Here is a 12,339-nt window from a genome sequence, read left to right as displayed (position 1 = left end):
AGTTTCTCCATTAGAAATTTGGGTGCTATACCATTTGGTGCATACATGTTGATTAGTGATATTTCCTTGTTGTCTATATTCCCTTTTATCAGGATGTATTTACCTTCCCTATCCCTTTTAATCAGGTCTATTTTTGCTTTTGCTTTGTCAGATATCATGATTGCTACTCCTGCCTTCTTTCTATCAGTTGAGACCCAAGAGGTCTTACTCCAACCTTTGATTCTGACCTTGTTAGTATCTACCTGCCTCATATATGTTTCTTGAAGACAACATATGGTAGGGTTTTGGCTTCTAATACACTCTGCTATTCGTCTAGGTTTTATGGGTGAGTTCATCCCATTCACATTCAATGTTATGATTGCTATATGTGAATTCCACTGCATTTTGATATCCTCTCTTAATTCTCACCTTTCTTCTTTTTCTATAACATTTTAAACCAGTGTTTTACTTTAAATCAGTCCCCCTATTCCCCTCCCTTGTTATGATTAGTTTTCTGGCCCCTCCCTTTTAGTTCCCTTCCCCTCCCCCCTCTCCTTCCCTCCATTTTTGTACTCCCTTCCCCCAAATCCCCTTAGTTTTCCCTTCTCCCTTACCCTATTGGATAAGATAGAATTCAAGATCCCAATGGATCTAGATGCTCTTCCCTCTCAGAGTTGATTTCACTGAGAGTAAGGTTTAAGTAATAACAATTAGCCCTCTTTTCCTCTCCTTCTTATAAGAGAATTCTTTCCCTCCCCTTCCCATGTGTATCTTTGTGTGACAAAGATTATTCTATTTAATTTATTTCTATTTCTTCAAGTATATCTTAGTTCCATCATTGATTCCCCATTCCTTTTTCTTTATTTTTGTGTTTTTTTCCTCCAAATCATGTTAATGCCCAGAACTTTCCCTATGAGTGATTCTTCTGATTACTGTATTAATGCATACCATTTTTTAAAGTTATAGATAACATTTCCCCCATATGTTAGTATATATGATTTGATCTAATTGTAGCCCTTATAGAAGAGAGTTTGAATAAAGGAAAAAAAAATACTTTTCTCCTTTTTCTCTTTATTTCATATTTACCCCTTCAGGTTTCTCTTGCTCTTTGTGTTTGGATGTCAAACTTTCCACTGAGTTCTGGTCTTTTCTTTGCAAATAATTGGAAATCTTCTATTTTGCTGAATGCCCATACTTTCCCCTGGAAGTATATTGTCAGTTTAGATGGGTAGCTGATTCTTGGTTGAAGACCCAGTTCTCTTTCCTTTCTGAATATTGTGTTCCAGGCTTTGCGGTCTCTTAGAGTGTTCACTGCTAGGTCTTGTGTAATCCTTATTGGCACTCCTCTGTATCTGAATTTTCCTTTCTTAGCTTCTTGTAAGATTTTCTCCTTAGCTTGGAAGCTCTTGAATTTGGTGATTACATTCCTGGGGGTTGTCTTTTGGGGATTTAGTATAGAGGGTGTTCTATGAACCCTTTCTATTTCTATTTTGCCACTGAGAACATCAGGGCAATTTTTTTCAATGATTTTTTGTAGTATGGCATCAAGATTTTTGTTTATCTATGATTTTTCAGGTAGTCCAATGATTCTCAAATTGTCTCTCTTTCCTCTGTTTTCCTGGTCTGTCACCTTGTCAGTGAGGTATTTTATGTTTTCTTCTAATTTATTAATTTTTTGACTTTGCTTTACTAATTCTTACTGATTTGCAATTTCATTTCAGTTGCTTAATTCTGATCTTTAAGGACTGATTTTGCTTTTTCAGTTTGGTTTTCCTTTCTGTTTGAGGCTTCCAGCTCTTTCTCCAATTGTGAGTTTTTGTCTGTCAGGGTGTTGAACTCTTTCTGAATTTTTCCCATTTTTCTTACCAGAAGGTTTCCATCTTTTGTATAAGCTCCATTTTGAGTTCTTCCATAGCTTGTGTATAATTTCCATTTTGGGGGTCATGTTTTGATTTTGTTTGAATTTCATCCTCTTTTTCCTCTGTAGCTTGGGTTTTCCCTCCATAAAAGTTTTTAATAGTCACTTTTTCCCCCCCTTTCTTCTTGGAGGGTTGATCTTGGGCAGTGGGAGCCATCCCTTTGGTGGTTTTCCCCTTCCTTTTTGGTCAGAGATCTGGGTGATATGGGTGGGTTTTCTGTGGATTTAAGTGGTGATACTTTTTGCCTCAGCTTGTTTCTTCCCAGCCTCCGTAGTTTGTTAGTGCACCTTCCCTCCCCTGTGCTCTGTGGACTCTTCTCTCCGGTGCACAGGAGTCTCCTGTAATACCACTCTGAGGGGTAGCTCCCTCCTAGTCCCTGTCAGTTCTCAAGGACCCTGGCATGCACCCCCCCTCATGACAGCGAGTAATGGAGCTTTGGCCTCAAGCAGTTTCTACAGTTTCTAGAGTCTCCACAGTGTTTGCAGTTTGCCAGGGCCCCCATGGTCTGCGTGTTCTCCAGTCCATAGGGTTCTCCAGTGAAACCTCCCTGAGGGGTAGTTCCCTGGCAGTCCTCATTAGATCCCAAGGACCCTGGTGTGCCCCCCAGATGTTCCTCACTCACTCTCTTTCTCCAGTGATCATGCTGGCCCCTACTCTGGTTCCATAGATGAGGTGAGGGAGGGCAGCTCAGTTCATATTTTTGTGCAAGCTTTTTCTCCTTAGTGTGGAAATGTTCAACCCCCACGTACCTTCGTTGCTGTGGCCTACTGGAGAGTCCCTCCATTCTTCCAAGGATGATTTTTATGCTCTTTTGAGATAGTCTATTTCGTTTGGTGCCGGGGGAGAGGAAGTGATTCACATCTAGATTGCAGCATGTTTACCCAGAAGTCCTTCAGTAATTTTTTAAATAATATTTTATTTGATCATTTCCAAGCATTATTCATTAAAGACAAAGATCATTTTCTTTTCCTCCCCCCAACCCCCCATAGCCCACGCATGATTCCACTGGGTGTCACATGTGTTCTTGATTTGAACCCATTTCTATGTTGTCAATATTTGCATTAGAGTTTCGTTTAGAGTCTCTCCTCTGTCATGTCCCCTCAACCGCTGTAGTCAGGCAGTTGCTTTTCCTCGGTGTTTCCACTCCCATAGTTTATCCTTTGCTTATGCATAGTGTTTTTTTCTCCTAGATCCCTGCAGATTGTTCTGGGCCATTACACCACCACCAATGGAGAAGTCCATTATGTTCGATTATATTAGTGTATTAGTCTCTGTGTACAATGTTCCCACTAATATGGTTTTACTGTCTATTTCTTCCTTCAATTCTCCTAGTTTCTCCATTAGAAATTTGGGGGCTATATTATTTGGTGCATACATGTTGATTAGTGATATTTCCTCATTATCTAAAGTCCCTTTTAACAAAATATAATTACCTTCCCTATCCCTTTTGATCAGGTCTATTTTTGCTTTGGCTTTATCAGATATCATGATTACCACTCCTGCCTTCTTTCTATCAGTTGAGGCCCAGAAGGTCTTACTCCATCCTTTAATTCTGACCTTGTGGGTGTCAACCCGCCTCATGTGTGTTTCTTGAAGACAACATATGGTAGGGTTTTGGATTCTAATCCATTCTGCTATTCGTCTATGTTTTATGGGTGAGTTCATCCCATTCACGTTCAAGGTTATGATTGTCATTTGTGGACTCCCTGGCATTTTGATAGCCTTCCCTAATTCTAACCTTTTCTTCTTCGGCTCTACCTTTTAGTCCAGTGATTTACTTTGAATCAGTCCCCCTTGTCCCCTCCCTTGATGTTTCCCTTTTTAGTCCCTCTCTTTTTGTTCCCTCGCCCTCCCCCCTCTCTTTCCTTCCCTTTTTGTTTTCCCTCTCCACCTCCCCCGCTTGGTTTTCCCTTCTCCCTACCCTTGTTGGGTAAGATAGAATTCAAGATCCCAATGGATCTGGATGTTTTTCCCTCTCAGAGTTGATTTCCCTGATAGTAAGGTTTAAGTAAAAACTCTCTTCCTCTCCTTCTTATAGGAGTTTTCTTCCCCTCCCCTTCCCATGTGAATCTTTGTGTGAGAATGATTATTCTATTTGGTCTTTCTTTACCCCCTATTTATACATTACATTTTCCCCACCTGTTAGTATACATAGATTGATATAAATGTAGTCCTTATAGAAGAGAGTTTGAGTAAAAGAAGAAGATAATATTTTTCTCCTTTTCCCTTTCCTTCATATTTACCTTTTCAGGTATTCCATGCTCTTTGATTTTCAATATCGAACTTTCCACAGAACTCTGGTCTTTTCATTGCAAAAAGTTGGAAATCTTCTATTTTGTTGAATGCCCATACTTTCCCTTGGAAGTATCTAGTCAGTTTTGCTGGGTAGCTGATTCTTGGTTGAAGACCCAGCTCTATTGCCTTTCTGAAGATCATGTTCCATGCCTTACAATCATTCAGAGTGGATCTTGCAAGGTCTTGTGTGACCCTGATTGGCACCTTTGTATCTAAATTGTCTTTTTCTGGCTTCTTGTAGGATTTTTTCTTTTGTTTGAGAGTTTTGGAATTTGGCAATTACATTCCTGGGAGTTGTCTTTTGGGGGTTTAGTGTAGAGGGTGTTCTGTGAGCTCTGTCAGTGGCTGTTTTGCCCCCTTGTTCTAGAATCTCTGGGCAATTTTCTTTGATTATCTCTTGTATTATGATGTCCAGTTTGCTGTTTATTTCTGGCTTTTCTGGAAGTCCAATTATTCTTAAATTATCTCTTCTCCCTCTATTTTCCAAATCTGTCACTTTGTCAATGAGATATTTTATGTTCTCTTCTAATTTCTTGGTCTTTTGGTTTTGCTTTATTAGTTCTTGCTTTAAAGCCTGGTTTTCCTTTTCAGTTTGGTCAAACTGGTTTTGTAGATGCGTGAATTTCTTTTGCATTATTTCCCACTTTTCCTCCCAGAAGGCTTCCATCTTTTTGATCATTTCAGATTCAAATTCTTCATGGGTTTGTGGAGAGTTTCCATTTCCTTTGGAAAGTTTTAGAGCATTTGCTTGTGCTTCCTCTTCTATCTCCTCTGTGTTATGTATTTTTGCTCCATAAATTGTGTCCAAAGTTGCCCCCTTCTTCTTGTTTTTTTTTTAATTTTGGGACTTTTGTGCTTCTGTGGAGTTTGCCATCTCTATCTGAGTGGGGGGGGGGGATTAGCTTTTTTTTATCTCTGTCTGGTGTTCAGAGGTTTTAGCCCTAGCCAGATTGTCTGTTCTATGCAGTTGTTGTTCTGTCTTCCTGGGAAGCCAGGAGTTGCTGGTGTGTCCCTGTTACTTCCCTCCTCTCCTCGGCACCCTCCTGATGCTTCTCCATTGCCTTACTTCCAGGCTCTAAGCCTAGCTTGGCCCTTGTTCCTGTGCCTTAGCCGGCCAGCGCCTGCACTCTGTGGAGGGAGGGGCCATGGCTTCCAGGAGCTCTGAGGGCTCCTAATGAGATTAGCTTTCCCTGGGTTGAATTTAGTATGCCTTGAGGCAGGGACTTTTTTGTGAGACTCCAATGGAAGGATCCAGCCAGGGGGTTACAATGTCCCCCCTATCTCTCTGTTTCCCTGCTGTCTGGGTGCCCCTGCGACTGGGTCAGGTTTTTTTTCAGGGTGTGGCCTTCAGAATAGCGGGCCCTGGGGTCCTTTTGTCAGCCCTGTGGGTTACTGTTGTTTCTGAAGACCCTGCTCTCTTAGGGGGAGGGGCTGTGGCTTCTTGGAGCTCTAGGGGAGGGCTCCTGATAAGAAGATTAGCTTTCCCTTGGTTGAATTGAGTGTGCCCTGAGGCAGGGACTTGAGACTTGGATGGAGGGATCCAGCCAGGGGGTTACAATGTCCCCCCTCTCTCTCTGTTTCCCTGCTGTCTGGGTGCCCCCTTGACTGGGTTAGGTTGTTTTCAGGATGTAGCCTTCAGAATAGCAGGCCGTGGGGCTCTGAGGTTGCCTCTGCTGCCTCGGACTCGGACTCAGCGCTCTGGGTTGGGGGGGATGGGTCCTAGGACCTTCCTTCTGCCTACCCCTTAGGTCCGAGTGGTCTCGGGTTCTGGCTTTTGGAAGGGGCCATACCTTTTGATCCAGGTCCAGGTCCAGGAGGAGGACTCTCAGGGTCTATGCTGTTGATCATTTTGAATTTCGGTGTCCTAGGAGCATTCGGTTTGAGATCAGTAAGGAAGGTTTCAGGAGATCTGGACTTTAGCTTTCTCTAAGCCGGCATCTTGACCGGAAGTCCCCCAGGATCCCCTTCAGTAATTTTTAAGAGTGAAAAGGACTAGAATTTTTGAGGTCAAAATGTTTGAGAACTGCCAGTTAATACCAATATAATCTCAAGTACATATGAGATTCCACTTGGAACCGCCTAGTACCTCAAAATGAATGCCCTGAAACTGGACCATTAGTTCATGTAAATCTCTCTTCTCATTACCAGGTTGGCATTATTTATATAATTACCAGGGCATGGATTTACTGAAAAAGTTTTATTCAATTCATTTACTTCTATTTGCCAGGAAATGCAACTTTAAAAAATGTCCATTCATTTATTTGCTTTTCTGTCTATGTCCATCCATCCTATTCAAGTCAATTTTTCTATTTTTACCTATCTGCCTACCCATCTATCCCTATCTCTCTATCTTTCCATCTCTCCATCTCTGTCCTCATTCATCCATCCATCCTTCTCTCCCTCTATCTCTGACAGGCCATCCCCAGTCCCTTGAGAGTACCCAGGGATCAGCTCCCCCAAGGGGCAAGAACTAGTTCCATCGCCTTGCTGATGAACTTTGCCCTTTGAAACAAAGGCTTGCTAGTGTTTGTCAGGACCATAGCTAACATGGTGTGGACGTGAAGATGAGGAGGAAGTCCATGATGCTGTCCACTTGGAAAAACACAGAACCACTAAATGGTCAGAATAGAAACAAATCTTTAATCAGGTAAGAGACAAGTTCATAACATCTGGCCACCACACAGAGTCAAGTGCTTAAAACCACACCTAGCCAAAGCTCTGGGAACAGTGTCTCTGGGAGAATATACCACCAAAGATGATCCTCCGAAGACTAACAGTACTTGGGGGGGGGGGTCCTATATACCTTTGGGGAGAACAAAGGAATGAATGTAAGATTGATTCGTTTTATTTAACAAAAGGAAATGATGAGCTCAGGGGGCACTGATGCTTTACACTGGATACAAAAAGATGTTTCCAGCCAGGGGTTAGACTACTAGGGAGGGAACTCTGATTACTATGGGAGAAACCTCTAAGGCTTGATTGCATGCTAACATTATTTAAACTAGAATCATTAAGTACTTTGAGGTCTATTGCTCAGTTTGGAGATTAGGTCAGTCTGGGACTTCCCCCAAGGCAAATTCCTAAAGGACAGGGATAAACTTGGAAGTTAGAAAATACAGTTGACAATGCCAATGTGCCACCCCTAGATACTATGCCAATGCTTGTGGACGTGAACAACCATTGCCTTCCAGTTCAAGGAAGGCCTTCAGGGGCCTCTTCTCTGAAGCCCAGATGCCTTTGGATCTTCTTCACCTTAACCCTTTGCTGCAGAACAGGATTACCACCTCCCCAGCACTATGCCTGGGCCTCTGGGGCCTTTCTGATTCACCCACTGTGCCAGGAAGCAAAAGGGTAAGAGTGGGCTTGAGGAATATGGGCCCTGCCACACACACACACCACCCCTCTTTTGAACTCTGGGTATTGGAGGACTCCAGCCCTGCCCCTGGAGGACTCTGCCTGCCTCAGAGAAATTGAAATGCTCCATCTGCATGTTCAGAGAACTGAACATGATGTGGTTCAAATTCCCGGAGGCCTGGGGACTCCAAAGCCCAGAATTCAAGGACTCCCTCCTCCACCTCTCATCTGAGAGGGAGGGGACTTCTACTCTCCTCCTCAAATACCCACCTCGGACTAATTTAGGTCCCAAAGTCCTTGGAGAGCCTTTAGGGGCTATCCAACATAGGGACTCTCCCTCACTACCTATGCAAACTCTAGCACTAGAGAAGCCTGAAAGTTGAAGTGATGTACAGATGTACAGAAGGTGGAAATAGTGTGAATTGGGCGAAACGTATCCACAGGAAAAAGTAGGTACCGACAGAATAAGCTTTTTAGGAGACTTCTACCAGTTTGAAGAAATGAACTATTGAGTGAATTTTATAAGCCTGCTGGAACAGACTTACTTAGGCAACTTCTAAGACTCCAATGAGACCTGTCTCTATTCCTCAACTTCCCCTGGGAAAAGTGGAGGAAGAGCCTCATCTGCTAGGTTGTTGGAACTTTTAACTTTGCTCTCCAAAGTCTCCCTCCTGTGTGTTCAGGGTCAATTTTATCTACCCGGCCATTTCCCAGAAAAGCTGATGCTAATTAAACTTTTTCTCTTCTAGTTTGGCCTTCTGATTTATTGACTTCCAGTCAAATTGGACAAACAGGGAGGAATTACTCTCTAAAAGGGTCTTAGGACCTTTGGGTTGGGGAGCTCCCCAACAGTGACTTGCCTGGGATCAAGCCTTTCCAAGTTTTTTTTTTTTAATCTTAGCTTTTTCCTTCTGAGCTGATCCCCAATTTAGTGTCTAATTATCTTGTTTGTATGTGATTGTTTAGATTAGATTGTGAGTTCCTTGTTGTCTCTGTTTCTCATGTTTAGCCCAATGCTAGTGTGTGGAGTAGAATTTGGGGAGTCCTAGAACCCCCAGAAATCACTCTAATGAGCAGGCAGGAGGCTGAGATACGATGGTGACAAGATGTGTTTATTTGGAAAAAAAAAAAAAGCAGACATCAGGGAGTACTGCTGGGTTTCACTTCACCCATGTCCCTTGCTTACAAAAAGAATCCTGCCTGTGTCTGAGTGGTTTCTGACAAATACTCCTCACCCTCTTTTGGTTCCCAGCTCTCTAACATGGCAGTATTTCTCAACACTTTCTCAGTTCTGGTCATAATTCAAGAATGTGTGAGGCCAGAGCCACAGTCTTTCAAAATAGGGGGGACTAATTTCCATGGGAGATTCTCATAGTTTATTTTCTCGGCTCCAAGCCTCCTCATTGGGAGTCTAATTTTCCATGGGACTTCATTTTCTTAACCCTTGAAATGCTGGTTGCAAGTCAATTGAGCATTAATAATAAAGAAAAGGAAAGGTGTAGGGGCGAAGAGTCTATTCCCTTCTGGGAGAGGATGTCTCTACTGTTTGTTATGTAGAGATGGGCTTCTTTTCTCTCTTCCCTAAAGGGCTTAGCTGAGCTAATCTATATAGGAGAGTTATAGAGATAATTGATCAGAAATGGCTACTTCTACCATTAATCCTGATGCTAACCATAATTGTGAATAACGCATTTCTGATCTTTTACTCCACATATCAGACAAATAGTAGACTTGGAAACTAAATTCAGGTCTTTCAATTTTTATGTCATTTTTCAATTAACATTTATTTTTTTCTCCCTCTTACCTTCCCTAATTAGAAAAAAAATAAAACAAAAATCAAAATCCTTGTAAAAATATATAAACAAAATGAAGTCCCACATATCTATGTCCAGCAATGTGATTGTTGTTCTGCCTTTTGGTGCCATTACTTCTCTTTTATGTGACTGGTGTCACAAGGCTCTTTGGACTCTCAAGAGATTGATATTGAATTGATCCAAACTTGTGATCTCCTCTCATACACTACCTAGCTGCCATAATAAGTGGTAGAGTTAGGTCTCCATCCATAGCTCTGCTCCTTATCCTTCTCTTCCAAACCAGTCAATAAATATTAATAATCATCCACTATATGCCAGGTATTATATCAATCACTGGGAATGCAAAGAGAATCAAAAGATAGTCCTTGCTCTCAAGGAGCTCCTAAACTTATGGAATTGAATCTAATGGATAAATCAAGGATTCTGATTTTTTTTTCTTTTTGGTGGCATTGAGCACTCTGGCAGGCTAGTGAAGGCTCTGTAGCCCTTCTGAGTTAGTTTAAATAGATAAAAATATATATACAATTAATAACATTCATGTAGCACTTAATTCTTTGCATGTGTTATTTCATTTAGACAATGCAACTGTTCTTAGAAGTATCTCTTTTTAGTTCTTATAATAACCTTGGGAAGGAGGGAGGGAGGAAGGAAGGAAAGAAATAGTAGAAGGTGAAGGATAAAAAGGAGGGAAGGAAGGGCAACAGTAAGGAAGAAATTATTGGTGATCTATGTGCCAGGCACTGTGGTAAGCACTTTAAAAATTTGCCCTAATTTTTTTGGTCATTAATGTGAAAGCTACAGAGGTGCTGCTTATTAGCCTCCCTTAACAACAATGATGCAGACAAGTGAAGTGATTGGCCCAGGGGCAGAGATCCAATAAACACCTAACTCAGTCTTTTCTGACTCCAAGTACACATGCCACCAAACCACCAGAATTACCAAGGCAACAAATTATGTTGAAATAAAGGCGCAGGAGACCACTAGTGAAGCGGCTCTGGAAGGGGTCACAGTATGTGGGCATCTTCTCCCCTAGGAGGTGGTCCTGAGGATCCAAGGTCAGCTGAGAGCCCAGAGGTCAAGCCTCCTCCACCTCTGAAGCCATGCATTCAACTGACTTCATGGACCAATGGGACTTCACGGTGTTTGGAGCCATGCTGCTTATATCGGGTCTCATAGGCGTCTACTTCGCTTTCTTTGCAGGCCAAGAAACAGAGTTGGATTTCCTCATGGCAGGGCGCCAGATGAACGCCTTCCCTGTGTCCTTGTCACTCTCAGCCAGTTTCATGTCCTCTCTCACCCTGCTGGGCATGCCTGCTGACGTGTACCTGCATGGTGCTAAATCCATACTTGGCGTCTTTTCATTCCTCATAGTTGTCTTCATCTCAGCAGAGATCTTCCTGCCCATCTTTTATCGGCTCCAGATCACCAGCACCTATGAGGTGGGCAGGGCCCAAGGGCTGGTCATCTAGCCAGGAAGCACTTAGTTTTTTTGACTCAAGGCTAGCATGTAGATCTCTGTGCAGACCTTGACTGGTAAGATCATAACCCTTGAGCCCCTGTCTCTAATCCAGGGACACCACTGAGATCAAAGAATGCCTTCCCTCAGACTAGCAGAGATTGTGTGCTAGACACAGGAGAGGTACAAGATGTAAAGAAAGCCAAAAATAAGTTATTTACTATAGAAGCAATTGATTATGTGCCACATTTTTAAGTTTTATCTAAAATATCAGCTTCTGCAAGACTTTCTTGAAACTGCTAGAAACTTTTATCCTATGTCCTTACTGGTTTACAGTGGTGTGTTGTCTCCCCTATTAGACTGGAAGCTTGTTGAGGGCAGGGACTATCTTTTGTCTTATGTATCCACAGTGCTTAGCATTGTGCCTGGCACATGTAGGCCCTTACATACTCTTCTTGACTGTTTTTTTTTTAAGATTTTCTTATTTTTTTCTTTCAGATTACATGCCAGAACAATTTTCAATAAGTTGCTGACATTTTGCAATCCATGTTCTCTCCCTCCTTCCTACCCTTCCCTATTTCCCAAGATGGCAAATAGTATGCTATATATTGTACATATGTTATTATCTCCATGTTCATGTTATGAAAGAAGACACATATCACACTAAAGAAAAATTTATGGAAGAAAAAAATGAATAGTACACTTTAAGCTGTAGACTGACTTGTCAGTTCCTTCTATAGTAATGGTTAACCCTTTTCCCTCATGAATCCCTTGGAGTTGTCCTGGATCCTTGCATTGCTGTTAATGAATTGTCATTAATAGTCATAGTACTTAATGGTTCTTATGTACAGCATTCTCCTGAATCTGTTCATTTCACTTTGCATCAGTTTATAGTCTTTCCAGGTTTTCCTGAACTATTGTGTTCATCATTTCTTATGGCACAATAGTTTTCTCTTACAAGTACAAACCAGAGCTTCTTCAGTCATTCACAAATTGATATCCTTCCCTTTAGTTTCCAGTTCTTTGCTACCACAAAAAAACTACTACAAATATTTTCTGTCTTTGGTCTCATTGGGATACAGATCTAGTAGTGATATTTCTAGGTCAAACCTTATGGAGTGCTTTGTTCTCAATTAATTAATATAGAATATTTTATGTGGTTAAATGATTCAATATCTTTCCCACCCATCTTTCGCCCTCTTCCCAGAGCTGACAAGCAACTCCATTGGGTTATACATGTATCAATGTTCAAAACCTATTTCCATATTATTCATTTTTGAGTGCTCTTTTAAAGTCAAAACCCCAACAATATCCCCATTAAATCACATGATCAATCATATGTTCTTCTGCATTTCTGCTTCCACAGTTCTTTCTCTGAATGTGGATAGCATCTTTTTCGTAAGTCCCTCAGAATTGTCCTGGATCATTGCACTGCTCCTAGTAGAGAAGTCCATTAATTTAATTGTACCACAGTGTATCAGTTTCTGTGTACAATGTTCTCCTGGTTCTGCTCATTTCACTC

General features: G+C 41.7%; 1 protein-coding gene across 3 annotated transcripts in view; it reads left to right on the top strand.

The window, feature by feature from the left end:
• The first annotated feature begins 10,093 nt into the window (after positions 1 to 10,093).
• LOC100019694 (sodium-coupled monocarboxylate transporter 1-like) overlaps positions 10,094 to 12,339 on the top strand; it is a 135,196-nt gene continuing 132,950 nt past the window's right edge. Inside the window, exon 1 of one of the 3 annotated variants that reach the window (XM_056798697.1) lies at positions 10,094 to 10,800. In XM_056798697.1, the coding sequence (XP_056654675.1) occupies positions 10,462 to 10,800 (339 nt within the window). In that variant the 5' untranslated portion in view covers positions 10,094 to 10,461. The remainder of the gene's footprint in view (positions 10,801 to 12,339) is intronic. The other 2 variants (XM_016425740.2, XM_007503281.3) reach the window with 2 other exon arrangements.

Source organism: Monodelphis domestica, chromosome 5, assembly GCF_027887165.1.
Source record: "Monodelphis domestica isolate mMonDom1 chromosome 5, mMonDom1.pri, whole genome shotgun sequence".
In the NCBI taxonomy this organism is placed as follows: Eukaryota; Metazoa; Chordata; class Mammalia; order Didelphimorphia; family Didelphidae; genus Monodelphis; species Monodelphis domestica.
The sequence above is the reverse complement of the archived record's forward strand: the minus strand, read 5'-3'. Positions and strand labels throughout refer to the sequence as shown.